Source organism: Chiloscyllium plagiosum, unplaced genomic scaffold, assembly GCF_037043375.1.
Source record: "Chiloscyllium plagiosum isolate Xiang-an unplaced genomic scaffold, Cpla_swu_hap1 HiC_scaffold_50, whole genome shotgun sequence".
Taxonomy (NCBI): domain Eukaryota; kingdom Metazoa; phylum Chordata; class Chondrichthyes; order Orectolobiformes; family Hemiscylliidae; genus Chiloscyllium; species Chiloscyllium plagiosum.
The window spans coordinates 56,664,494-56,691,459 of record NW_028270188.1 but is presented as its reverse complement, the minus strand read 5'-3'; the positions used below and the strand labels follow the sequence as shown (position 1 = coordinate 56,691,459).

The 26,966-nt window shown below is 61.0% G+C and overlaps 1 protein-coding gene across 2 annotated transcripts; it reads left to right on the top strand.

The window, feature by feature from the left end:
- The first annotated feature begins 872 nt into the window (after positions 1–872).
- naxe (NAD(P)HX epimerase) lies at positions 873–18,708 on the top strand. Of its 2 annotated transcripts, XM_087985185.1 has the most exons (6): positions 891–1,143; positions 2,119–2,227; positions 3,544–3,654; positions 5,039–5,152; positions 11,142–11,289; positions 18,406–18,705. In XM_087985185.1, exons 1-6 carry the CDS (start codon positions 971–973, stop codon positions 18,606–18,608), a joined length of 858 nt encoding a protein of 285 aa, XP_087841311.1. In that variant the 5' UTR covers positions 891–970; the 3' UTR covers positions 18,609–18,705. The 2 variants fall into 2 exon arrangements, with proteins under 2 accessions (XP_087841312.1, XP_087841311.1); XM_087985186.1 differs by lacking the exon at positions 3,544–3,654 and having other exon boundaries at positions 873–1,143; positions 18,406–18,708.
- The last annotated feature ends 8,258 nt before the right edge of the window (positions 18,709–26,966 follow it).

Here is a 26,966-nt window from a genome sequence, read left to right as displayed (position 1 = left end):
TCAGCGCTGAGGGAGGGCCACTGTGTCCGAGGGTCAGTGCTGAGGGAGGGCCACACTGTCAGAGGGTCAGTGCTGAGGGAGGGCCACTGTGTCCGAGGGTCAGTGCTGAGGGAGAGCCACACTGTCAGAGGGTCAGTGCTGAGGGAGGGCCACACTGTCAGAGGGACAGCGCTGAGGGAGGGCCACACTGTCAGAGGGACAGCGCTGAGGGAGAGCCACACTGTCAGAGGGTCAGCGCTGAGGGAGGGCCACTGTGTCAGAGGGTCAGCGCTGAGGGAGGGCCACACTGTCAGAGGGTCAGTGCTGAGGGAGGGCCACACTGTCAGAGGGTCAGTGCTGAGGGAGAGCCACACTGTCAGAGGGTCAGCGCTGAGGGAGGGCCACTGTGTCCGAGGGTCAGTGCTGAGGGAGGGCCACACTGTCAGAGGGTCAGTGCTGAGGGAGAGCCACACTGTCAGAGGGTCAGTGCTGATGCAGTGCCACACTGTCAGAGGGTCAGCGCTGAGGGAGGGCCACACTGTCAGAGGGTCAGTGCTGAGGGAGGGCCACACTGTCAGAGGGTCAGTGCTGAGGGAGAGCCACACTGTCAGAGGGTCAGTGCTGAGGGAGAGCCACACTGTCAGAGGGTCAGGGCTGAGGGAGTGCTACACTGTCAGAGGTCAGTGCTGAGGGAGGGCCACACTGTCAGAGGTTCAGGGCTGAGGGAGGGCCACTCTGTCAGAGGGTCAGTGCTGAGGGAGGGCCACACTGTCGGAGGGTCAGGGTTGAGGGGGGGCCACACTGTCAGAGGGTCAGGGCTGAGGGAGTGCTACACTGTCAGAGGGTCAGGGCTGAGGGAGTGCTACACTGTCAGAGGGTCAGCGCGGGGGAGGTGGCCCTGCTGTGGTACAAAGTGTGAGCTCAGCCCCCTGTTTGTTCTCTCTCCTCTAGGCTGCGTGCTGCCCCTTTTGTTTCCCCCCCCCCCCCCTGAATGTTTGGGATCAGGAGCCTCCTGGGCCTGAGCGTTCTCGCCTCGTCGCACTGCGGTATCTCACGGGCTCCTGCCTTCCTGTGCCCGAAGACCCCCCGGTGGTGGCAGCTCATGCCCGGGAAGATGGACCCCAGCTGTTCGACGTTGGGCGAGAAATCAGTGAAGTACCTGGGGTAAGCCACCCGGTCTGAGTCCACCGGGCAGGATGCCGAGGGTGGGCTGGGAAAACGAGCCTTGCAGCCTCCCACAAAGTCTGCAAGAGTAAGCCCAGCGTGGTGCCTGCTGGCCGCGATCGCCCCTCATTCCAGTGGACGGTCTTTCCTTACAAGTGCTCAGGGTGTTTTATTAGCTGACTGAAAGCTAAGACACCCAGGCCAGCGTCGGTAAGAATGCAAACACGGGTTGCCGGGCTGTTCTGTTGGGAGGATCGAGTGGTTCTCAGAACCAGAGGCCCCTTCATTTTAACACCCCCCTGCCCCCCTCATGAAGGGGTGAATGTCAAAATCCTCCCAGCCTCCACTCCAGTGTTACCTTGTACCTTCCTTTGATTTTTGAGTCCCCCACACCAAACCCAGGTTGGCCTCCATTGTTGGGATTTTTCTGTTTTAAATAGGGGTGGCATCAGCTGAAGGGGATGGCACTTGGACAGCCAGATGTTTATTTTAAATCTGTGCTGAGTGAATACTCTTTCTGTCCATCTCTCTCTGCCCCTCTCTGTGTGTCTCTCTCTCTCTCTGTCCATCTCTGTCTTTCTCTCTCTGTCTGTCTGTCTCTCTCACTGTGTGTCTGTGTGTGTGTGTGTCTCTCTCTCTGTCTCTCTCTCTCTGTGCGTCCGTGTGTGTCTCTCTGTCTCTCTCTCTCTCTCTGTGCGTCCGTGTGTATGTCTCTCTCTCTGTCTCTCTGCGTCTGTGTGTGTGTCTCTCTCTCTTTTTGTGCGTATCTCTCTCTCGTTGTTTGACTGTGTGTGTCTGTCTGTCTCTCTCTCTGCGTCTGTGTGTGTCTCCCTCTCTTGTGCGTATCTCTCTCTCGTTGTTTGACTGTGTGCGTCTGTCTCTGTCTCTCTGTCTCTCTCTCTCTGCGTCTGTGTGTGTGTGTGTGTATGTGTCTGTCTGTCTGTCTGTCTCTCTCTCTGTGCTGCCCCTCCCCAGTCAGGAAGAGGCCCAGGCCATTGACCAAGAGTTGTTCAGTGAGTACAAGTTCAGTGTGGACCAGCTGATGGAGTTGGCGGGTTTGAGCTGTGCAATTGCTATTGCCAAGGTACGTGCCCAACTGCTGTGAAATTCATTTTGAAATTCTGCACTTCTGAAGCGTTGCAATAACACCAGTAGATTGTACGTAGACTCTTTGTCCTTTCCTTCCCTTGGTCTGTGTATGGAACGAGCTGCCAGAGGAAGTGGTGGGGGCTGGTACAATGACAGCATTTAAAAGGCATCTGGATAGGAAGGGGTTAGAGGGATATGGGCCAAGGGCTGGTAATTGGGACGAGAGACAAAACAATAACTCCAGATACTGGAATCCAAGGTAGACAAGCAGGAGGCAGGAAAAACACAGCAAGCCAGGCAGCTTCAGGAGGTGGAGAATTGATCATTGCGGGTGTAACCCTTCTTCAGGATCCCTGATGCTGCCTGGCTTGCTGTGTTCCTTCAGCCTCCTGCTTGTCTGTAATGAGGACTGGGACTAGATTAGGGTTAGGACATCTGGTTGGTATGGGCAAGTTCGACCAAAGGGTCTGTTTCTGTACTGTACGTCTCGATGACTCTGAGTCCAGTGATCCATCATCAAAACATTTGCTTTTAATCTCTCGCAGTCCCTCTCTCTCTGTCATGTTCTGTTTCTCTTTCGCACGTGCGCTCTCTCTCTCTTTCTCGCCCATTCACTCCGTCCTCCTTTCCGACCTGTCCCTGTCACACCCCCCCCCCCTCCATCCAGCTATCACGTTCCCAGCTACCTTCCCCCCCCCCCCCCGTCCCTCCCATCCCTCCCATTTATCTCAGCTCCCTTGGCCCACCCCCTCATTCCTGATGAAGGGCTTATGCTCGAAACGTCGATTCTCCTGCTCCTCGGACGTTGGCTGTGCTTTTCCAGCACCACGCACTTTGACTCTGATCTGCAGTCCCTCAGTTTCTCCCTCATCACTGCAGTATTGTGATTTTACTTAAGAATTCCAGCACCTGCAGTATCTCGCGTTCATTCTGGTAGAAATATGAAGTGGGGTGTGGTAGGCAGCAACGGAATATCTCTGATTGAGATTTGAGGAGGAGACAGACAGATTTATAATGGGTCAAAGGGTGATGGGGAGCGGGCAAGAAGCTGGGGTTGAGACCAAGATGAGATCAGCCACGATTGTGTTAAATGGCGGAACATACTCGAAGGGGCTGAATGGCTTGTGTTTTGGGGATTAATCCGCGACCGCTCAAATAGTCCGTTCCTTTTGGCTCGGATATCGATGTCCCTGTATCCCGCTAGTGCTGGATTCCCACGGGAAACATCATCTTCCACCATCAATGGCTGAACTCTCTTGCAAGGACGTGTTTACCAACCTTGCTGTCTCCCTTCTTTCCCTGTCTTGCCAGGCGTACCCTCTGTCCTCGCTACGGAAACAGACCCCCACCGTGTTGGTGCTGTGTGGACCGGGGAACAACGGGGGAGATGGGCTGGTGTGCGCGCGCCACCTCAAGCTGTTTGTAAGTTCAGGCCCACTCCTCCCCCTTTAAACTAGAAGCAATGTCTCTCAACATTGGGAATAGAGCATTCCCCACAATACCTGTCACAACACTCCCAGGGACAGGGTCAGCACAGGGTTAGATACAGGGTAAAGCTCCCTCTACACTGTACCCCCCCCCCCCCCCCCCCCCCCACCCATCCCAGGGACAGGGTCAGCACGGGGTTAGATACAGGGTAAAGCTCCCTCTACACTGTCCCCCCATCCCAGGGACAGGGACAGCATAGGGTTAGATACAGGGTAAAGCTCCCTGTACACTGTCTCCCCCCCCCCCCATGCCAGGGACAGGGTCAGTACGGGGTTAGATACAGGGTAAAGCTCCCACTACACTGTCCTCCCCCGCCCCCCCCCACCCATCCCAGGGACAGGGACAGCATGGGGTTAGATACAGGGTAAAGCTCCCTCTACACTGTACCCCCACCCATCCCAGGGACAGGGTCAGCACGGGGTTAGATACAGGGTAAAGCTCCCTCTACACTGTACCCCCACCCATCCCAGGGACAGGGTCAGCATGGGGTTAGATACAGGGTAAAGCTCCGTCTACACTGTCCCCCCATCCCAGGGACAGGGACAGCATGGGGTTAGATACAGGGTAAAGCTCCCTGTACACTGTCCCCCCCCCCCCATCCCAGGGACAGGGTCAGCATGGGGTTAGATACAGAGTAAAGCTCCCACTACACTGTTCCCCCCACCCCCACCCATCCCAGGGACAGGGTCAGAACGTGGTGAGATACAATGTAAAGCTCCCTCTACACTGTCTCCCATCAAACACTCCCAGGGTCAGGGACAGCACGGGGGTTAGATACAGAGTAAAGCTGAGGAAACTGTAAACCCACCTTGTAGGTGGGACGGGGCAGTTCCGATTCACCAGAAACCAAGCGCCTTGTGGTGAAAGGTTACATTCGGAAAGCACAGTGCAATCAGTTTGGTTACCTTTGGGTGTGGAAGATTTAGGAGTGATGTAAACGTGGGTGAAGACGATGAAGAGGAATCTTTCCCCATGACCAAGTGTTGGAGACGCTGGGCCAGGGGGGAGAGCCTTTGTGAATGAAGAGAGATCTGAGCCATGGTTTACTCGGATGTGTGAGATGGGACTGAATGGTTCCAAACCAGCTGAGATGGGAGTGTTCATTACTAGCAGGAGATGGGAGGATTAAACTCCTTCTCTCCATCCATCTGTCTCGCGCTCCCCCTTCCATCAGATGATCTCAGTGAGTGAGTTAATCTCGCAGCCAGTGTCTGCAGTGCCTTATTGTAGGAGCGAGTCCAGCTTATCCCGCTATCGGACACTGCTTGCTGTCTTGGTGTCTCTCTGTTGATGTTCCCTCCCCCCCTCTCTCTTGCAGGGCTACGAACCCAGCATTTTCTACCCAAAGCGCCCGAGCAAACCCCTCTTCGAGGCTCTCACCACCCAGTGCCAGAAGATGGACATCCCCTTCCTGACTGAATTTCCTTCTGAGGTGAGGAACTGTGCGTGCGGCTCTCTGTCCACTCCAACCTCTATCCCCTGATGCTGTGGGAACTGGTCTGAGGCTGGGAATCCGGCAATGAGTGACTCCGCTCCCCCAAAGCCTGTCCAACCATCGATGGAGGCACGAGTCAGGAGGGTGAGGGAATACTCCCCACTCGCCCCTGGACGGGGAGGCAAATCCGACAACACTCGGGAAGCTCGACACTGTCCAGGGACAAAGCAGCTCCCCTCACCCTGCTCGATTGGCACCACACACACATCCGCCCCCTCCCTCCACCCAGCCCCAACCCCCCCCCCGGATGCTCAGTCGCAGCAGGATGTACCGTCTACAAGGCCCCCAGAGACCTTGTTGCTGTCTGACGTTCACCAGAAACCCCTTGAGGGTGGCTGAGCCCTGCGACCGTGTTTTTATCACCTCCTATCCTCCTATCCTCACTCACTCCCGTGTTGCAGCTTCTCTGAACAGGGAGACAGCCCCCAGACCCCGCTCAGACTACACCCTGCACTCGGAAACCGACACCAACCCCGAGTCCAGCAACACCTCTGGTTTTCCAACTGGCATCCTCCCTGTTGAACACGCGACTCGCCTCCTCAACCCTCCCCATCATCGCCCCCAGCCCCCTACACCCCCTCCCTGTCCCTGTCACCCCCTACACCCCCTCCCTGTCCCTGTCACCCCATACATCCGCTCCCTGTCCCCCCTACACCCCCTCCCTGTCCCTGTCACCCCATACATCCGCTCCCTGTCCCCCCTACACCCCCTCCCTGTCCCTGTCACCCCCTACATCCCCTCCCTGTCCCTGTCACCCCCTACACCCCCTCCCTGTCCCTGTCCCCCGCTACACCCCCTCCCTGTCCCCCGCTACACCCCCTCCCTGTCCCCCGCTACACCCCCTCCCTGTCCCCCGCTACACCCCCTCCCTGTCACCCGCTACACCCCCTCCCTGTCCCCCGCTACACCCCCTCCCTGTCCCCCCCGACATCCCCTCCCTGTCCCTGTCACCCCCTACATCCAGTCCCTGTCCCCCCTACACCCCCTCCCTGTCCCTGTCACCCCCTACATCCCCTCACTGTCCCTGTCACCCCCTACATCCCCTCCCTGTCCCTGTCACCCCCTACATCCCCTCCCTGTCCCTGTCACCCCCTACATCCCCTCCCTGTCCCTGTCACCCCCTACATCCCCTCCCTGTCCCTGTCACCCCCTACATCCCCTCCCTGTCCCTGTCACCCCCTACATCCCCTCCCTGTCCCTGTCACCCCCTACATCCCCTCCCTGTCCCTGTCACCCCCTACATCCCCTCCCTGTCCCTGTCACCCCCTACACCCCCTCCCTGTCCCTGTCACCCCCTACACCCCCTCCCTGTCCCTGTCACCCCCTACATTCCCTCCCTGTCCGCCCCTACACCCCCTCCCTGTCACCCCCTACATCCGCTCCCTGTCCCCCCTACACCCGCTCCCTGTCCCCCCTACACCCCCTCCCTGTCCCTGTCACCCCCTACACCCCTCCCTGTCCCTGTCACCCCCTACACCCCCTCCCTGTCCCTGTTCCCCCCCACACCCCCTCCCTGTCCCTGCCCCCCCCACACCCTCTCCCTGTCCCTGCCCCCCCCACACCCTCTCCCTGTCCCTGTCCCCCCCCCACACCCTCTCCCTATCCCTGTGCCCCCTTACACCCCCTCCCTGTCTCTGTTTCCCCCCCCCACACCCCCTCCCTGTCTCTGTCCCCCCCCACACCCCCTCCCTGTCTCTGTCCCCCCCCACACCCCCTCCCCGTCCCTGTCACCCCCTACACCCCGTCCCTGTCACCCCCTACACCCCGTCCCTGTCACCCCCTACACCCCGTCCCTGTCACCCCCTACACCCCGTCCCTGTCACCCCCTACACCCCGTCCCTGTCACCCCCTACACCCCGTCCCTGTCACCCCCTACACCCCGTCCCTGTCACCCCCTACACCCCCTACACCCCCTCCCTGTCACCCCCTACACCCCCTCCCTGTCACCCCCTACACCCCCTCCCTGTCACCCCCTACACCCTGTCCCTGTCACCCCCTACACCCCGTCCCTGTCCCTGTCACCCCATACACCCCCTCCCCGTCCCTGTCGCCCCCTACGCCCCCTCCCTGTCACCCCCTACACCCCGTCCCTGTCACCCCCTACACCCCCTCCCTGTCACCCCCTACACCCCGTCCCTGTCACCCCCTACACCCCGTCCCTGTCACCCCCTACACCCCGTCCCTGTCACCCCCTACGCCCCCGTCCCTGTCACCCCCTACGCCCCCGTCCCTGTCACCCCCTACGCCCCCGTCCCTGTCACCCCCTACACCCCATCCCTGTCACCCCCTACACCCCGTCCCTGTCACCCCCTACACCCCGTCCCTGTCACCCCCTACACCCCGTCCCTGTCACCCCCTACACCCCGTCCCTGTCACCCCCTACACCCCGTCCCTGTCCCTGTCACCCCCTACATCCCGTCCCTGTCACCCCCTACGCCCCCTCCCTGTCACCCCCTACACCCCGTCCCTGTCACCCCCTACACCCCCTCCCCGTCCCTGTCACCCCCTACATCCCCTCCCCGTCCCTGTCGCCCCCTACATCCCCTCCCTGTCCCTGTCGCCCCCTACATCCCCTCCCTGTCCCTGTCACCCCCTACATCCCCTCCCTGTCCCCCCCTACATCCCCTCCCTGTCCCTGTCGCCCCCTACATCCCCTCCCTGTCCCTGTCGCCCCCTACATCCCCTCCCTGTCCCTGTCCCCCGCTACACCCCCTCCCTGTCCCTGTCACCCCCTACATCCCCTCCCCGTCCCTGTCCCCCCCCACACCCCCTCCCTGTCCCTGTCACCCCCTACATCCCCTCCCTGTCCCTGTCACCCCCTACATCCCCTCCCTGTCCCTGTCACCCCCTACACCCCCTCCCTGTCCCTGTCACCCCCTACACCCCCTCCCTGTCCCTGTCACCCCCTACATCCCCTCCCTGTCCCTGTCACCCCCTACATCCCCTCCCTGTCCCCCCCTACATCCCCTCCCTGTCCCTGTCACCCCCTACACCCCCTCCCTGTCCCTGTCACCCCCTACACCCCTCCCTGTCCCTGACACCCCCTACACCCCCTCCCTGTCCCTGTCGCCCCCTACATCCCCTCCCTGTCCCCCCCTACATCCCCTCCCTGTCCCTGTCACCCCCTACGCCCCCTCCCTGTCCCTGACACCCCCTACACCCCCTCCCTGTCCCTGTCGCCCCCTACATCCCCTCCCTGTCCCCCCCTACATCCCCTCCCTGTCCCCCCCTACATCCCCTCCCTGTCCCTGTCACCCCCTACATCCCCTCCCTGTCCCTGTCACCCCCTACACCCCCTCCCTGTCCCTGTCGCCCCCTCCCTGTCCCTGTCGCCCCCTACGCCCCCTCCCTGTCACCCCCTACGCCCCCTCCCCGTCCCTGTCGCCCCCTACGCCCCCTCCCCGTCCCTGTCGCCCCCTACGCCCCCTCCCCGTCCCTGTCGCCCCCTACGCCCCCTCCCCGTCCCTGTCGCCCCCTACACCCCCTCCCTGTCCCTGTCGCCCCCTACACCCCCTCCCTGTCCCTGTCACCCCCTACGCCCCCTTCCTGTCCCTGACACCCCCTACATCCCCTCCCTGTCCCTGTCGCCCCCTACACCCCCTCCCTGTCCCTGTCACTCCCTACACCCCCTCCCTGTCCCTGTCACCCCCTACACCCCCTCCCTGTCCCTGTCCCCCCCTACATCCCCTCCCTGTCCCTGTCGCCCCCTACATCCCCTCCCTGTCCCCCCCTACATCCCCTCCCTGTCCCTGACACCCCCTACATCCCCTCCCTGTCCCTGTCACCCCCTACGCCCCCTCCCTGTCCCTGTCACCCCCTACGCCCCCTCCCTGTCCCTGTCGCCCCCTACGCCCCCTCCCTGTCCCTGTCGCCCCCTACGCCCCCTCCCTGTCCCTGTCGCCCCCTACGCCGCCTCCCTGTCCCTGTCGCCCCCTACATCCCCTCCCTGTCCCTGTCCCCCGCTACACCCCCTCCCTGTCCCTGTCGCCCCCTACATCCCCTCCCTGTCCCTGGCGCCCCCTACACCCCCTCCCCGTCCCTGTCGCCCCCTACACCCCCTCCCTGTCCCTGTCACCCCCTACACCCCCTCCCTGTCCCTGTCCCCCGCTACACCCCCTCCCTGTCCCTGTCACCCCCTACACCCCCCTCCCTGTCCCTGTCACCCCCTACATCCCCTCCCCGTCCCTGTCACCCCCTACATCCTGTCCCTGTCACCCCCTACATCCCCTCCCTGTCCCTGTCACCCCCTACATCCCCTCCCTGTCCCCCCCTACATCCCCTCCCTGTCCCTGTCGCCCCCTACGCCCCCTCCCTGTCCCTGTCGCCCCCTACGCCCCCTCCCTGTCCCTGTCGCCCCCTACGCCCCCTCCCTGTCCCCGTCGCCCCCTACGCCCCCTCCCTGTCGCCCCCTACGCCCCCTCCCTGTCGCCCCCTACGCCCCCTCCCTGTCCCTGTCGCCCCCTCCCTGTCCCTGTCGCCCCCTCCCTGTCCCTGTCGCCCCCTCCCTGTCCCTGTCGCCCCCTCCCTGTCCCTGTCGCCCCCTCCCTGTCCCTGTCGCCCCCTCCCTGTCCCTGTCGCCCCCTCCCTGTCCCTGTCGCCCCCTCCCTGTCCCTGTCGCCCCCTCCCTGTCCCTGTCGCCCCCTCCCTGTCCCTGTCGCCCCCTCCCTGTCCCTGTCGCCCCCTCCCTGTCCCTGTCGCCCCCTCCCTGTCCCTGTCGCCCCCTCCCTGTCCCTGTCGCCCCCTCCCTGTCCCTGTCGCCCCCTCCCTGTCCCTGTCGCCCCCTCCCTGTCCCTGTCGCCCCCTCCCTGTCCCTGTCGCCCCCTCCCTGTCCCTGTCGCCCCCTCCCTGTCCCTGTCGCCCCCTCCCTGTCCCTGTCGCCCCCTCCCTGTCCCTGTCGCCCCCTCCCTGTCCCTGTCGCCCCCTCCCTGTCCCTGTCGCCCCCTCCCTGTCCCTGTCGCCCCCTCCCTGTCCCTGTCGCCCCCTCCCTGTCCCTGTCGCCCCCTCCCTGTCCCTGTCGCCCCCTCCCTGTCCCTGTCGCCCCCTCCAGCCCCTACACCCCCTCCCTGTCCCTGTCGCCCCCTCCAGCCCCTACACCCCCTCCCTGTCTCTGTCGCCCCCTCCAGCCCCTACACCCCCTCCACCCCCTCCCTGTCTCTGTCATCCCCTCCAGCCCATACACCCCCTCCCTGTCTCTGTCACCCCCTTCCTATCTCTGTCACCCCCTCCCTATCTCTGTCACCCCCTCCCTATCTCTGTCACCCCCTCCCTGTCTCTGTCACCCCCTTCCTATCTCTGTCACCCCCTCCCTATCTCTGTCACCCCCTCCCTATCTCTGTCACCCCCTCCCTATCTCTGTCACCCCCTCCCTATCTCTGTCACCCCCTCCCTATCTCTGTCACCCCCTCCCTATCTCTGTCAGCCCCTACACCCCCTCCCTATCTCTGTCACCCCCTCCAGCCCCTACACCCCCTCCCTATCACTGTCACCCTCTCCAGCCCCCTACACCTCCTCCCTATCTCTGTCACACTCCCCGATTCTCAGAGATCTCTCCGTTCGCAACGTGCTGCGCGTCCAAAGATTCCCGTGGGGGACCAACCCTTCAGCCTTCTGTTGGGGGTGGGGCGGGGGGTTGTGAAGGAGGAGGAGGAGGAGGGAGGTTGACGTGCTGGGGAATTCTCTCCGTAAACCACTCCGACCACCCAGGACTGCTCCTCTGCCTTGGTCTGTCTGAGATGCTCTTCGATGCCAACCCTGCAATCCCATTGGCTGACGTGCTGCTTGACGTGTCGCTGGGGTTCTGTCGCGTGCTGCTCCGAGGGTCCGCGGTCGCCCCCTAGCTGCGCGGAGGGCGCTGGCCGAGTTAACATCTGATGCCTCCGTTTTATTTTATTCCCCCCCCCCCCACCCCCGCCCTGTCTCCGGGCAGTCGTTGTTCATCGATGAGGTCTACAACCTCGTGGTGGACGCCATCTTTGGCTTCAGCTTCAAGGGCGAGGTGCGTGAGCCGTTTGCCTCCGTCCTGGGCACCCTCGAGGGGGTCACTGTACCTGTCGCCAGCGTGGACATCCCCTCAGGTGAGAGCGCGGCGCCCCCCCCCACAGCTGGGGAACACCGGGGCGAGGCGGCCCCCCTCAGGTCTGCAGATCATGGCCGTCCTCCCCGCTGCCCCTCCCCCGCCCAGCTCTGAGCCAACATCCCACCATCAGTGTAACCTGTGGGCGCATTCCCCTCCCCTCCCCCACCCCCCCAAACTGCCACCATACCCATTCACAGGATGAGGGCACTGCTGGCTGGGCCGGCATCTGTTGCCCACCCTGGGGCCAGTCAAGAGTCGACCTCCATCGCTGGGGGTGGCTCCGGGAGTCATGGGTAGGCCAGACCAGGTACAGGGTGGCCGATTCCTTCCCGAATGGGGAGCCGGCTGGGGCCTTTTCCCACCGTCGGCAGTGGATTCACGGTCGTCATTCCCAATGTTTGATGTTTACAAGTCCCACCATCTGCCACGATGGGATTTGAACCCGCCCCCCCCCCCCCCCCCCCCCCCCCCCCCCCCCCCCCCCGCTGGGGTCTGTGGGTTACCCGTTCAGCGGTAATTCCCACCAGGCCATAACTGCAAATGAACAACATTTTTTGGGGGGTCGGTTTTGGGAGAATTCCAGAGACCCCCCCATCACAAGGTGGGGGGATAGGGGGTGTAGGGGCTGGAGGGGGTGACAGAGATAGGGAGGGGGTGTAGGGGCTGGAGGGGGTGACAGAGATAGGGAGGGGGTGTAGGGCTGGAGGGGGTGACAGAGATAGGGAGGGGGTGTAGGGGCTGGAGGGGGTGACAGAGATAGGGAGGGGGTTGTAGGGGCTGGAGGGGGGGACAGAGATAGGGAGGGGGTGTAGGGGCTGGAGGGGGGGGACAGAGATAGGGAGGGGGTGTAGGGGCTGGAGGGGGGGACAGAGATAGGGAGGGGGTGTAGGGGCTGGAGGGTGGGACAGAGATAGGGAGGGGGGTGTAGGGGCTGGAGGGGGGGACAGAGATAGGGGAGGGGGTGTAGGGGCTGGAGGGGGGGACAGAGATAGGGAGGGGGTGTAGGGGCTGGAGGGGGGGACAGAGATAGGGAGGGGGTGTAGGGGCTGGAGGGGGTGACCGAGATGGGGGGGGTAGGGGGTGCTGGAGGGAGTGACAGAGATAGGAGGGGGGTAGGGGGGGGCTGGAGGGAGTGACAGAGATAGGAGGGGGGTAGGGGGGCTGGAGGGGGTGACAGAGATAGGGAGGGGTGTAGGGGCTGTGGAGGTGACAGAGATAGGGAGGGGGTGTAGGGTGCCTGGAGGGGGTGACAGAGATAGGGAGTGGGTGTAGGGGCTGGAGGGGGTGACAGAGATAGGGAGTGGGTGTAGGGGCTGGAGGGGGTGACAGAGATAGGGAGGGGGTGTAGGGGCTGGAGGGGGTGACAGAGATAGGGAGGGGGTGTAGGGGCTGGAGGGGGTGACAGAGATAGGGAGGGGGCATAGGGGGCTGGAGGGGGTGACAGAGATAGGGAGGGGGTGTAGGGGGCTGGAGGGGGTGACAGAGATAGGGAGGGGGTGTAGGGGGCTGGAGGGGGTGACAGAGATAGGGAGGGGGTGTAGGGGCTGGAGGGGGTGACAGAGATAGGGAGGGGGTGTAGGGGCTGGAGGAGGAGACCAGAGATAGGGAGGGGGTGTAGGGGCTGGAGGGGGTGACAGAGACAGGGAGTGGGTGTAGGGGCTGGAGGGGGTGACAGAGATAGGGAGGGGGTGTAGGGGCTGGAGGGGGTGACAGAGATGGGGAGGGGGTGTAGGGGCTGGAGGGGGTGACAGAGATAGGGAGGGGGTGTACGGCCTGGAGGGGGTGACAGAGATAGGGAGGGGGTTGTAGGGGCTGGAGGGGGTGACAGAGATAGGGAGGGGGTGTACGGCCTGGAGGGGGTACAGAGATAGGAGGGGGGGTAGGGGGCTGGAGGGGGTGACAGAGATAGGGAGGTCGTGTAGGGGCTGGAGGGGGTGACAGAGATAGGGAGGGGGTGTAGGGGCTGGAGGAGGGTGACAGAGATAGGGAGGAGGTGTAGGGGCTGGAGGGGGTGACAGAGATAGGGAGGGGGTGTAGGGGCTGGAGGGGGTGACAGAGATAGGGAGGGGGTTGTAGGGGCTGGAGGAGGTGACAGAGATAGGGAGGTGGGGTGTAGAGCCTGGAGGGGGTGACAGAGATAGGGAGGGGGTTGTAGGGGCTGGAGGGGGTGACAGAGATAGGGAGTGGGTGTACGGCCTGGAGGGGGTGACAGAGATAGGGAGTGGGTGTAGGGGCTGGAGGGGTGACAGAGATAGGGAGGGGTGTAGGGGCTGGAGGGGGTGACAGAGATAGGGAGTGGGTGTAGGGGCTGGAGGGGTGACAGAGATAGGGAGTGGGTGTACGGCCTGGAGGGGGTGACAGAGATAGGGAGTGGGTGTAGGGGCTGGAGGGGGTGACAGAGATAGGGAGGGTGTGTAGGGGCTGGAGGGGGTGACAGAGATAGGGAGGGAGTGTAGCGGGCTGGAGGGGGTGACAGAGATAGGAGGGGGGGTGGGGGGGGCTGGAGGGAGTGACAGAGATAGGAGGGGGGGGTAGTGGGGCTGGAGAGGGTGACAGAGATAGGAGGGGGGCTGGAGGGGGTGACAGAGATAGGGAGGGGGTGTAGGGGCTGGAGGGGGTGACAGAGATAGGGAGGGGGTGTAGGGGCTGGAGGGGGTGACAGAGATAGGGAGGGGGTGTAGGGGCTGGAGGGGGTGACAGAGATAGGAGGGGGGGTGGGGGGGGGCTGGAGGAGTGACAGAGATAGGAGGGGGTGTAGCGCCTGGTGGGGGTGACAGAGATAGGGAGGGGGTGTAGGGGCTGGAGGGGGTGACAGAGATAGGGAGGGGGTGTAGGGGGCTGGAGGGTGTGACAGAGATAGGGAGGGGTGTAGGGGGCTGGAGGGGCTGCCAGAGATAGGGAGGGGGTGTAGGGGCCTGGAGGGGGTGACAGAGATAGGGAGGGGGTGTAGGGGGCTGGAGTGGGTGACAGAGATGGAAGGGGGTGTCGGGGGCTGGAGGTGGTAACAGAGATAGGGAGGGGGTGTAGGGGCTGAAGGGGGTGACAGAGATAGGGAGGGGGTGTAGGGGGCTGGAGGTGGTGACAGAGATAGGGAGGGGTGTAGGGGCTGGAGGGGTGACAGAGATAGGGAGGGGGTGTAGGGGGCTGGAGGAGGTGACAGAGACAGGGAGGGGGTGTAGGGGCCTGGAGGGGGAGACAGAGATAGGGAGGGGGTGTAGGGGCTGGAGGGGGTGACAGAGATAGGGAGGGGGTGTAGGGGCCTGGAGGGGGTGACAGAGACAGGGAGGGGGTGTAGGGGCCTGGAGGGGGTGACAGAGATAGGGAGGGGGTGTAGGGGCCTGGAGGGGGTGACAGAGATAGGGAGGGGGTGTAGGGGGCTGGAGGGGGTGACAGAGATAGGGAGGGAGTGTAGGGGCTGGAGGGGGTGACAGAGACAGGGAGGGGGTGTAGGGCCTGGAGGGGGTGACAGAGATAGGGAGGGGGTGTAGGGGCCTGGAGGGGGTGACAGAGATAGGGAGGGGGTGTAGGGGCCTGGAGGGGGTGACAGAGATAGGGAGGGGGTGTAGGGGGCTGGAGGGGGTGACAGAGATAGGGAGGGGGTGTAGGGGGCTGGAGGGGGTGACAGAGATAGGGAGGGAGTGTAGGTGCCCCTCACCCTCCAACTATTTCTTTGTTCCTAACTGTTGTTCCCCTCCCAGTGGGGAAAATCCTTCCTTTATCTCCCCTGTCGAGCCCAGAAAGGGCTGTTTCTTTCACAACGATACAGTCTCAGTACGTCTGCCTCTCCTAATGGGGCAGTCCTACCCTTCCAGCTGTCGGGCCTTGGGGTGGGAGGGGTGCTGCACTCGCTCTGACTCACTCAGTATCCCTCTGTGGGTCAGTACTCCTGGTGAGATCTCACCTCGACACTCTCCAACCCTCGCGCAGCTTCCGTTACAGGACAGCGTGGACGCAGGAAGGGTTGTCTCTTCCCACCCAGGATCCCCTTATGGTGTGCGCTGCTGGGGTGGTCTCCCTCTGTGAGATCATTTGGGTCTGAGAACTTCCTCCCTCACTTTGAGGGCAACTCACTGGAAGTCTCTAACCCAGGAGGTCCCATCATCGTGAGTGTGTCCAAGACTTGGATCTCTCGCTGAGCAACGGGCTAGGCTTGAGGGGCTGAATGGCTTCCTCTCGTGATGTCCTAATCTTTCCTGCTCAGCTGCAGGGAGAGGCTGAACAGTCTGGGGCTGTTTTCCCTGGAGCGTCGGAGGCTGAGGGGGTGACCTTACAGAGGTTTATAAAATCATGAGGGGCATGGATAGGGTGAATAGGCAAAGTCTTTTCTCCTGAGTGGGGGAGTCCAGAACTAGAGGGGCATAGGGTTAGGGTGAGAGGGGGAAAGGGGTAACTCTTTCATACAGAGGGTGGTGCGTGAGTGGAATGAGCTGCCAGAGGAAGTGGTGGGGGCTGGTACAGTGACAGCATTTAAAAGGCATCTGGATGGGGGTGTGAATAGGAAGGGTTTGGAGGGATATGGGCCGGGTGCTGGCAGGTGGGACTAGATTGGATTGGGATATCTGGTCAGCATGGACGGGTTGGACCGAAGGGTCTGTTTCTGTGCTGTACATCTCTATGACTCCATATTGAGTTCCCATTACTGTCCAATGGGAATAATTTCAAGGATGGAGGGGGTGGGGTGTGAAGCCTTATTATTGGGCATCGTTTTAGCCCCAACTCACTCATTTTTTTCTCTCTCTCTCTCACACCCCCTTCATTCCGCGTCTCTCTCTTCCCACCCCCTCCCGTCTTCCCTCCCCCTCCCGTCTTCCCTCCCCCTCCCGTCTTCCCTCCCCCTCCCGTCTTCCCTCCCCCTCCCGTCTTCCCTCCCCCTCCCGTCTTCCCTCCCCCTCCCGTCTTCCCTCCCCCTCCCGTCTTCCCTCCCCCTCCCGTCTTCCCTCCCCCTCCCGTCTTCCCTCCCCCTCCCGTCTTCCCACCCCCTCCCGTCTTCCCACCCCCTCCCGTCTTCCCACCCCCTCCCGTCTTCCCACCCCCTCCCGTCTTCCCACCCCCTCCCGTCTTCCCACCCCCTCCCGTCTTCCCACCCCCTCCCGTCTTCCCACCCCCTCCCGTCTTCCCACCCCCTCCCGTCTTCCCACCCCCTCCCGTCTTCCCACCCCCTCCCGTCTTCCCACCCCCTCCCGTCTTCCCACCCCCTCCCGTCTTCCCACCCCCTCCCGTCTTCCCACCCCCTCCCGTCTTCCCACCCCCTCCCGTCTTCCCACCCCCTCCCGTCTTCCCACCCCCTCCCGTCTTCCCACCCCCTCCCGTCTTCCCACCCCCTCCCGTCTTCCCACCCCCTCCCGTCTTCCCACCCCCTCCCGTCTTCCCACCCCCTCCCGTCTTCCCACCCCCTCCCGTCTTCCCACCCCCTCCCGTCTTCCCACCCCCTCCCGTCTTCCCACCCCCTCCCGTCTTCCCACCCCCTCCCGTCTTCCCACCCCCTCCCGTCTTCCCACCCCCTCCCGTCTTCCCACCCCCTCCCGTCTTCCCACCCCCTCCCGTCTTCCCACCCCCTCCCGTCTTCCCACCCCCTCCCGTCTTCCCACCCCCTCCCGTCTTCCCACCCCCTCCCGTCTTCCCACCCCCTCCCGTCTTCCCACCCCCTCCCGTCTTCCCACCCCCTCCCGTCTTCCCACCCCCTCCCGTCTTCCCACCCCCTCCCGTCTTCCCACCCCCTCCCGTCTTCCCACCCCCTCCCGTCTTCCCACCCCCTCCCGTCTTCCCACCCCCTCCCGTCTTCCCACCCCCTCCCGTCTTCCCACCCCCTCCCGTCTTCCCACCCCCTCCCGTCTTCCCACCCCCTCCCGTCTTCCCACCCCCTCCCGTCTTCCCACCCCCTCCCGTCTTCCCACCCCCTCCCGTCTTCCCACCCCCCTCCCGTCTTCCCACCCCCTCCCGTCTTCCCACCCCCTCCCGTCTTCCCACCCCCTCCCGTCTTCCCACCCCCTCCCGTCTTCCCACCCCCTCCCGTCTTCCCACCCCCTCCCGTCTTCCCACCCCCTCCCGTCTTCCCACCCCCTCCCGTCTTCCCACCCCCTCCCGTCTTCCCACCCCCTCCCGTCTTCCCACCCCCTCCCGTCTTCCCACCCCCTCCCGTCTTCCCACCCCCTCCCGTCTTCCCACCCCCTCCCGTCTTCCCACCCCCTCCCGTCTTCCCACCCCCTCCCGTCTTCCCACCCCCTCCCGTCTTCCCACCCCCTCCCGTCTTCCCACCCCCTCCCGTCTTCCCACCCCCTCCCGTCTTCCCACCCCCTCCCGTCTTCCCACCCCCTCCCGTCTTCCCACCCCCTCCCGTCTTCCCACCCCCTCCCGTCTTCCCTCCCCCTCCCGTCTTCCCTCCCCCTCCCGTCTTCCCTCCCCCTCCCGTCTTCCCTCCCCCTCCCGTCTTCCCACCCCCTCCCGTCTTCCCACCCCCTCCCGTCTTCCCTCCCCCTCCCGTCTTCCCTCCCCCCCCTCCCGTCTTCCCTCCCCCCCCTCCCGTCTTCCCTCCCCCCCCCTCCCGTCTTCCCTCCCCCCCCCTCCCGTCTTCCCTCCCCCCCCCTCCCGTCTTCCCTCCCCCCCCCCTCCCGTCTTCCCTCCCCCCCCCTCCCGTCTTCCCTCCCCCCCCCTCCCGTCTTCCCTCCCCCCCCCTCCCGTCTTCCCTCCCCCCCCCTCCCGTCTTCCCTCCCCCCCTCCCGTCTTCCCTCCCCCCCCCTCCCGTCTTCCCTCCCCCCCCCTCCCGTCTTCCCTCCCCCCCCTCCCGTCTTCCCTCCCCCCCCTCCCGTCTTCCCTCCCCCCCCTCCCGTCTTCCCTCCCCCCCCCCTCCCGTCTTCCCTCCCCCCCCTCCCGTCTTCCCTCCCCCCCTCCCGTCTTCCCTCCCCCCACTCCCGTCTTCCCTCCCCCCCTCCCGTCTTCCCTCCCCCCCCCTCCCGTCTTCCCTCCCCCCCCCTCCCGTCTTCCCTCCCCCCCCCTCCCGTCTTCCCTCCCCCCCCCCTCCCGTCTTCCCTCCCCCCCCTCCCGTCTTCCCTCCCCCCCCCTCCCGTCTTTTCCCCCCTCCCTCCCTCTCTCTCCCTCTTCCCCCTCCCTGCGGCAGGTTGGGATGTGGAGAAAGGTAATCCCACTGGGATCCAGCCTGACCTCCTCATCTCCCTGACTGCCCCCAAGAAAGCAGCCGCTCACTTCCACGGACGCTACCACTACCTCGGGGGGCGCTTTGTCCCCCCCGCGCTGGACAGGAAGTATGGCCTGAACCTGCCCGAATACCCAGGGACTGAGTGTGTTCACCGGCTGCTCTGAGGGACTGCCCCCCCACCCCCCACCCCCTCTGTCTCGTCTCTCCCCCTCGCCTCATCTCTCCCCCCTCCTCCCCCTCGCCTCATCTCTCCCCCTCCTCCCCCCTCGCCTTGTCTCTCCCCCCTCCCTCCCCCTCGCCTCGTCTCTCCCCCCTCCTCCCCCTCGCCTCATCTCTCCCCCTCCTCCCCCCTCGCCTTGTCTCTCCCCCCTCCTCCCCCCTCGCCTTGTCTCTCCCCCCTCCTCCCCCTCGACTCGTCTCTCCCCCTCCTCCCCCTCGCCTCGTCTCTCCCCCTCCTCCCCCCTCGCCTTGTCTCTCCCCCCTCCTCCCCCTCGCCTCGCCTCTCCCCCTCCTCCCCCTCGCCTCGTCTCTCCCCCTCCTCCCCCTCGCCTCGTCTCTCCCTCTCCTCCCCCCTCGCCTCGCCTCTCCCCCTCCTCCCCCTCGCCTCGTCTCTCCCCCTCCTCCCCCTCGCCTCGTCTCTCCCTCTCCTCCCCCCTCGCCTCATCTCTCCCCCCTCCTCCCCCCTCCTCCCTCCTCACCTCGTGTCTCTCCCCCTCCTCCCCCCTCGCCTCGTCTCTCCCCCTCTTCCCCCTCGCTTCTCCCCCCTCCTCTCCCTCACTGCCCTCTGAGCTCCCCCTCTGTAAAGGAGAGTGAGGAGTGATGGATACCCAGCAGAAGGGATTGTTGGGGGGAGGCGGGGGTGGCCAGGGTCTCTCCATCCCCTCCGCACTCCCTTGCGAGGCGACCTCGGTGTGAGTGTATGTATCTGCCTCAGACAGGGTTTGGCGCGGACCGTGCCTTTTGTACCTTAGCCGGATCTACCGGCCCAGTGCCACCCCTCTCACCGACCCTGCTCCGGAATCTCCCGACTGGCTCCCGGCGCAAGAACAAGGAGAGAGCAGAGCAAGCAGCTCGATCATCTTGGACTCTCGCCCCCATCAGCTGCTTCGGCAGCCCCTTGCGGGCTGCAGGGTTGGGGAGGGGGTCACTGAAGTAACGTTTACCCCCAGTCCCCTCCCACACCCGTCTTCTGCTCTGGTCATGACCAACATTTGTCATTCTGTCAGCACAGTCCAACTGGTAACCTCGGAGAAAGCGGCCTTTCGGCTCTTCCTGCGAACATCGTCACCGACTGCCAATCTCCTTCTTTCACTCTGTCTCCCTGCCTAACGCTTCTATCCGAAAGAACCATCCCACGCCCCTCCCCCAACCCCCGCCACGCCTTCTACTCAACCTGCCCCCGCCACGTTTCCAGACGGCGCTTAACAGACCCTAACGACTCGCGGCGTGAGAGCTTTTCTCTTCCTTCCTCCATGTCTCCCTGCTCCCCTCTCCCCTCTCTCACGAGCAACTTCTCCCTAATCCGCTGTGCCCAGCCCCCGGCTCCCCTGTTTGCAAAACCACCATCAGTCCCCTCTCCTAGGAGAGCAGTCCCCATCCCCTCCCGTCTCTCCCTCCCGCCCACGAGCTTATTTCTCGCGTTTGGAGAAGATTTGTCGCTTGGGTCGATGTTCTGGAGGTAGGTTTGCTCGCTGAGCTGGAAGGTCCGTTGTCAGACATTGCGTCACCCTACTAGGTCACGTCATCAGTGAGCCTCTGGCGAAGCGCTGCTGTTAGTGACCCGCTTTCTATTTGTGTGTTTAGGTTTCCTTGGGTTGATGTCATTTCCTGTGCTGGTGATGTCATTTCCGGTCCTGTTTCTCAGAGGGTGATCCAGAACGGTGTGTGTGTTGGCAGAGTTCCGGCTGGAATGCCATGCTTGTAGGAATCCTCGCGCGTGTCTCTGTTGTTTGCCATGTCCACGAGTATTTCTAGAAGTATGGTATTCCAACCGGAACTCTGCCAACACGCACACCGTTTCGGATCCCACCTATCACCCTCTGAGAAACAGCACCGGAAATGACATCACCAACGCAGGAAATGACATTACCAACCCAAGGAAGCCTAAACACACGGGTAGAAAGCAGACCATACCACCAAGTGCTTCACCCGGAGGCTCACTGATGACGTTACCTAGTACGGTGACGGCAAACGGACCTTCCGGCTCAGCGAGCAATCTTATGTCCACCTTATTTCTCTTTTGCTGCCCCCTGTTCCTAATTGCCCCTTGAGCGTTCCTCAGAGGGCAGGTGAGAGCTGACCCCTTCGCGCTGTGTGTGTGTGTGTCTGGGCCCAGACCGAGTAAGATATCCCCACGCTCCCGTTCCCCCTAATTGGTAAATGCAGTCGGGTTTATAGCCCCCCCCCACCATGATGGTTTCACGGTCACTGTGCTAAGTGAGGTGGTTCTGTCTCTCTGAAGTGATGGGCTGAAAGGTCTTTTTCCATGCTGACCATCTCTGAGACTTGCTTCCAATTCCAGGTTCAATCCGTTCGGATTGCAGTCCCACCAGGTGCCAGTGGTGGGATTGGAACTTGAGTACCGCGCACACCCTTCCCCTCCACACCCCCCCCCCCCTCCCCAAAATCTTTAGCCCCTGGGTGGCTAGCCCGGTGGCAATCTCCTCCGACTGGCCCAGCAGTGTGAGAATGGCTTTATTCAAAAATCAATAAATATTATTTCTGATATTTGTGGGTGCAAAAGAAGTCTGAGTTCTCTCACTCGCTGCAAGCAGTGTTTCTGACCCAGTGGCTAATGGGGGGAGGTCATGTGACTCTTTCCATACACCCCCACATACGTGTGTGCGCCCCTCTGCACACCAAGTGCAAGTGCCACACAGACAGACAGACAGACCCTCACACACACACACCTCAGCACTTGCCAAACAGCGAGACCTTGGAGTGCAGGTTCATAGCTCCTTGAAAGTGGAGTCGCAGGTAGATAGGATAGTGAAGGAGGCGTTTGGTATGCTTTCCTTTATTGGTCAGAGTATTGAGTACAGGAGTTGGGAGGTCATGTTGCGGCTGTACAGGACATTGGTTAGGTCACAGTTGGAATATTGTGTGCAATTCTGGTCTCCTTCCTATCAGGAAGATGTTGTGAAACTTGAAAGGGTTCAGAAAAGATTTACAAGGATGTTGCCAGGGTTGGAGGATTTGAGCTATAGGGAGAGGCTGAACAGGCTGGGGCTGTTTTCCCCGGAGCGTCGGAGGCTGAGGGGTGACCTTATAGAGGTTTATAAAATCATGAGGGACACAGATAGGGTAAATAGACAAGGTCTTTTCCCTGGGGTGGGGGAGTCCAGAACTAGAGGGGCATAGGGTTAGGGTGAGAGGGAAAAGGGAGCTGAGGGGTAACTTTTTCACACAGAGGGTGGTACGTGCATGGAATGAGCTGCCAGAGGAAGTGGTGGAGGCTGGTACAATGACAGCATTTAAAATGTCCCGTAGTGTCCAGGGCTGTGCAGGTTAGGGTGGAAAGGCCGTGCTAAATTGCCCCGTAATGTCCAGCATACATGAATAGGAAGGTTTGAGAGGGAGATGGGCCAAGTGCTGGAAAACGGGACTACATTGATTTGAGGTATCTGGTCAGCACGGATGCGTTGGGCCGAAGGCTCTGTTTTGATGCTGTACGAGTCTCTGATTTAAAAGTGGGTTATGCATGCAGTAACAGGCTGTGCCACCAGAGGGTGGCAGCGCTCCACACCAGGAGCAGCTGGCCAGTGACTTGCCCAAACCCATCCTGCTGTGTGTCTCCCTCCCTGTCCCTAATTGCCCCCGGGCGAGTTGGTGAGCCGCTGCACAGACCCACTGCGGCCTGTGCAATGTAGAGACCCCCACCACTACCACCCAATCATTAGAAAACCCCAGTGCTGTTCGAATCCCTCCACACAGGAGATGGCCCTTCGGCCTCTTGGTGCCTGTGCTGGCCCAGTGGCAGGGATGGACACTGTGTTGAGGAATCTGAACCCTCACTGATGGGGGTGGGGCTCTCTGCATCCCACACCAATGGGACTGCCCCCGACCCCCCTCACCACCATTTGTCTGCCAGTTATCAAATTTTCAGAGGACAGTTTTAAAAAGCGTTTCACCCCCACTTCCCCCCCGCCCCCCCCCCCACAAGCCTTGTCATGTGAGGCCCGTGATACCTACTCAGCTTGTATTAATACCCGCGACCTCATGGATTTGCAAGCCAACCTTTTGGTAAATCTGCCAATCTACCTCGGTCGTTAGCAAAACACTCTGCCTCAGCACCAGGGACCAGTGAGCAATCCCAGCCTTAGGGCGACTGCGCTTTCTGCATGGGTTTCCTCCGGGTGCTCCGGTTTCCTCCTGCAGTCCAAAGATGTCCAGGTTAGGGTGGATTGGCCATGCTAAATTGTCCCATAGTGCCCAGGGATGTGTAGGTTAGGGTGGATTGGCCATGCTAAATTGTCCCATAGTGTCCAAAGATGTCCAGGTTAGGGTGGATTGGCCATGCTAAATTGTGCCATAGTGTCCAAAGATGTCCAGATTAGGGTGGATTGGCCATGCTAAATTGTCCCATAGTGTCCAACGATGTCCAGGTTAGGGTGGATTGGCCATGCTACATTGTCCCGTAGTGCCCAGGGATGTGCAGGTTAGGGTGGATTGGCCATGCTAAATTGTCTCATAGTGCCCAGGGATGTGCAGGTTAGGGTGGATTGGCCATGCTAAATTGTCCCATAGTGCCCAGGGATGTGCAGGTTAGGGTGGATTGGCCATGCTAAAATGTCCCATAGTGCCCAGAGATGTGCAGGTTCGAGTGGATTGGCCATGCTAAATTGTCCCGTAGTGCCCAGGGATGTGCAGGTTAGGGTGGATTGGCCATGCTAAATTGTCTCATAGTGCCCAGGGATGTGCAGGTTAGGGTGGATTGGCCATGCTAAATTGTCCCATAGTGCCCAGGGATGTGCAGGTTAGGGTGGATTGGCCATGCTAAATTGCCCCGTAGTGCCCAGGGATGTGCAGGTTCGAGTGGATTGGCCATGCTAAATTGTCCCGTAGTGCCCAGGGATGTGCAGGTTAGGGTGGATTGGCCATGCTAAATTGCCCCGTAGTGCCCAGGGATGTGCAGGTTAGGGTGGATTGGCCATGCTAAATTGTCCCGTAGTGCCCAGGGATGTGCAGGTTAGGGTGGATTGGCCATGCTAAATTGCCCCGTAGTGCCCAGGGATGTGCAGGTTAGGGTGGATTGGCCATGCTAAATTGTCCCATAGTGCCCATGGATGTGCAGGTTAGGGTGGATGGGCCATGCTAAATTGTCCCATAGTGCCCAGGGATGTGCAGGTTAGGGTGGATTGGCCATGCTCAATTGTCCCATAGTGCCCAGGGATGTGCAGGTTAGGGTGGATTGGCCATGCTCAATTGTCCCATAGTGCCCAGGGATGTGCAGGTTAGGGTGGATTGGCCATGGGGAAACTGTCTGTGACGTGTCGGCTCGGTGGGTTAGTCTTGGGAAGTGCAGGGTTACAGGGATAGGGGCGGCTCTGGGTGGGATGCTCTTTGGGGGGCAGGGGAGGTGGTACAAATGCGATGGGCTGAATGGTTTGTTCTTGCACTGTAGCGATTCTGTGAATAGCCTCCACAGTGGGTTTGATGGGTTTGATCTGTGGTGCTGGAATCTAATGTAAAGCATGAAATGGGCAGAAGGCCAGACTTGTTGGGGATGTAGTGTAAGTAATGGGTAGCCAAGTAACTAATTACAGTGATATGGGATGGTCACGTGTAACTAGAAGTAGCAGAAAACCTTGCAAAGTGCAATTCATGTACCTTGTTTTTGAAGCTCACGATATAAAGGTCTCTTATACAGAACATTCAATCCTGAGTTAAATTTCTCCCCTTCACACTCTGACTCTGCTCTGGGTGATGCAACACAGGAGCAACAGGACTAAGAAATACTGATGTGACCTCAGAGAAACGACACCCATTTCAACACAATTACTCTTAACCAGGGTTTGGGGATGTGAGCTCCCTGCTCCCATTCCCCATGTGACTGTTCATCTGCACTGGAGAGTGGGATATTAGACAGGGTGGGCAGTGAGGCAAATTATAGTGGGAAAGGATGTTAAAGGGTGAGGGGGAGAGTGGGATTAGACTGGGTGGGATATTAAAGGGAGTCGGGTGTGTGAGTGGGATTAGACTGGGTGGGATATTAAAGGGGGTGAGGGGGAGAGTGGGATTAGACTGGGTGGGATATTAAAGGGAGTGAGGGGGATTAGACTGGGTGGGATATTAAAGGGAGTGAGGGGGATTAGACTGGGTGGGATATTAAAGGGAGTGAAGGGGAGAGTGGGATTAGACTGGGTGGGATATTAAAGGGAGTGAGGGGAGAGTGGGATTAGACTGGGTGGGATATTAAAGGGAGTGAGGGGGATTAGACTGGGTGGGATATTAAAGGGAGTGAGGGGGATTAGACTGGGTGGGATATTAAAGGGAGTGAGGGGGAGAGTGGGATTAGACTGGGTGGGATATTAAAGGGAGTGAGGGGAGAGTGGGATTAGACTGGGTGGGATATTAAAGGGAGTGAGGGGGATTAGACTGGGTGGGATATTAAAGGGAGTGAGGGGTGTGAGTGGGATTAGACTGGGTGGGATATTGAAGAGAGTGAGGGGTGTGAGTGGGATTAGACTGGGTGGGATATTAAAGAGAGTGAGGGGTGTGAGTGGAATTAGACTGGGTGGGATATTAAAGAGAGTGAGGGGTGTGAGTGGGATTAGACTGGGTGGGATATTAAAGGGAGTGAGGGGTGTGAGTGGGATTAGACTGGGTGGGATATTAAAGGGAGTGAGGGGTGTGAGTGGGATTAGACTGGGTGGGGTGGTAAAGTGTGTGGGGATGAGGAGTGTGATCTTCCCTGCTGTCACCTTTGGGAGTGTGTAATTACAACGTGGCATCATTCTAGAGCTGTGTTCAAGACGAGAAGTCCCGGCAGACAGAAGCAATCCAAATCCTTCTTCATACCATACGCTTTTACGTACTTGGGGGAAAAATAACTGTATCTGTCAACTTCACAATTCCCTTTGGGAGCCCGTGTATCAACTGGTGTTAAGTAAAATCTGAGGAGGTCAAGTAAGAGTTTAATTGCTGTCTTGATCGTGTCCTTATTTCAACAAATATATTCAGAAGGGCGGACTTCTTTATGGGTGGGGAGTGCAGGGTGCGGAGTTTTCCCATGAGCTCAGCCATCTGTTTGGCTCTTCAGCATTTGTAACGAATTAAGAGGACGTGTCGAAGGAGGACCACATCAGTCCAGGAGCACAGGTGGAGGAGGGAGACTGGAGTGCATTGCCATTGGCCTCAGTATCCTGTGGGACAGGGAGGGGGATGCAGGGTGACAGACATCCTCTGTACATGTCCCCAGTGTGTGCTTTGTCTGCTGGCCACCTTTCATTAAGCACTCCTGGGGCCTGTGTCAGCCAGCTCCCCTTCAGGATTTGCAAATGGCCACACCACCACGGTCTCCCTGAATGCTTTCACCTTCCGTACGGCCTGCCAATGAAACACAAGCAGCTTACAGCGTAAGGTAAGATTCTCTCTCCATGTGTGCGTGGGTTTCCTCCCACAGTCCAAAGATGTGCAGGTTAGGGTGGATTGGCCATGCTAACTTGTCCCGTAGTGCCCAGTGATGTGCAGGTTAGGGTGGATTGGCCATGCTAAATTGCCCCCTAGTGCCAGGGATGTGCAGGTTAGGGTGGGTTGGCCATGCTAAATTGTCCCGTAGTGCCCAGGGATGTGCAGGTTAGGGTGGATTGGCCATGCTAAATTGCCCCGTAGTGCCCAGGGATGTGCAGGTTAGGGTGGATTGGCCATGCTAAATTGCCCCGTAGTGCCCAAGGATGTGCAGGTTAGGGTGGGTTGGCCATGCTAAATTGTCCCATCGTGCCCAGGGATGTGCAGGTTAGGGTGGATTGGCCATGCTAAATTGTCCCGTAGTGCCCAGGGATGTGCAGGTTAGGGTGGACTGGCCATGCTAAATTGCCCCGTAGTGCCCAGGGATGTGCAGGTTAGGGTGGGTTGGCCATGCTAAATTGTCCCCTAGTGCCCAGGGATGTGCAGGTTAGGGTGGATTGGCCATGCTAAATTGCCCCCTAGTGCCAGGGATGTGCAGGTTAGGGTGGATTGGCCATGCTAAATTGTCCCGTCGTGCCCAGGGATGTGCAGGTTAGGGTGGATTGGCCATGCTAAATTGCCCCGTAGTGCCCAGGGATGTGCAGGTTAGGGTGGATTGGCCATGCTAAATTGCCCCGTAGTGCCCAAGGATGTGCAGGTTAGGGTGGATTGGCCATGCTAAATTGTCCCATAGTGCCCAGGGATGTGCAGGTTAGGGTGGATTGGTCATGCTAAATTGTCCCGTAGTGCCCAGGGATGTGCAGGTTAGGGTGGATTGGCCATGCTAAATTGTCCTGTAGTGCCCAGGGATGTGCAGGTTAGGGTGGATTGGCCATGCTAAATTGTCCCGTAGT

Bases quoted from the DNA above. Each gene is read 5' to 3' on its own strand.
- naxe (XM_087985185.1), top strand. From the start codon at position 971: ATGTTTGGGATCAGGAGCCTCCTGGGCCTGAGCGTTCTCGCCTCGTCG. The intron at 2,228-3,543 runs GTACGTGCCCAA...CTGTCTTGCCAG, and splicing joins GTGCAATTGCTATTGCCAAG to GCGTACCCTCTGTCCTCGCT. The intron at 11,290-18,405 runs GTGAGAGCGCGG...TCCCTGCGGCAG, and splicing joins CAGCGTGGACATCCCCTCAG to GTTGGGATGTGGAGAAAGGT.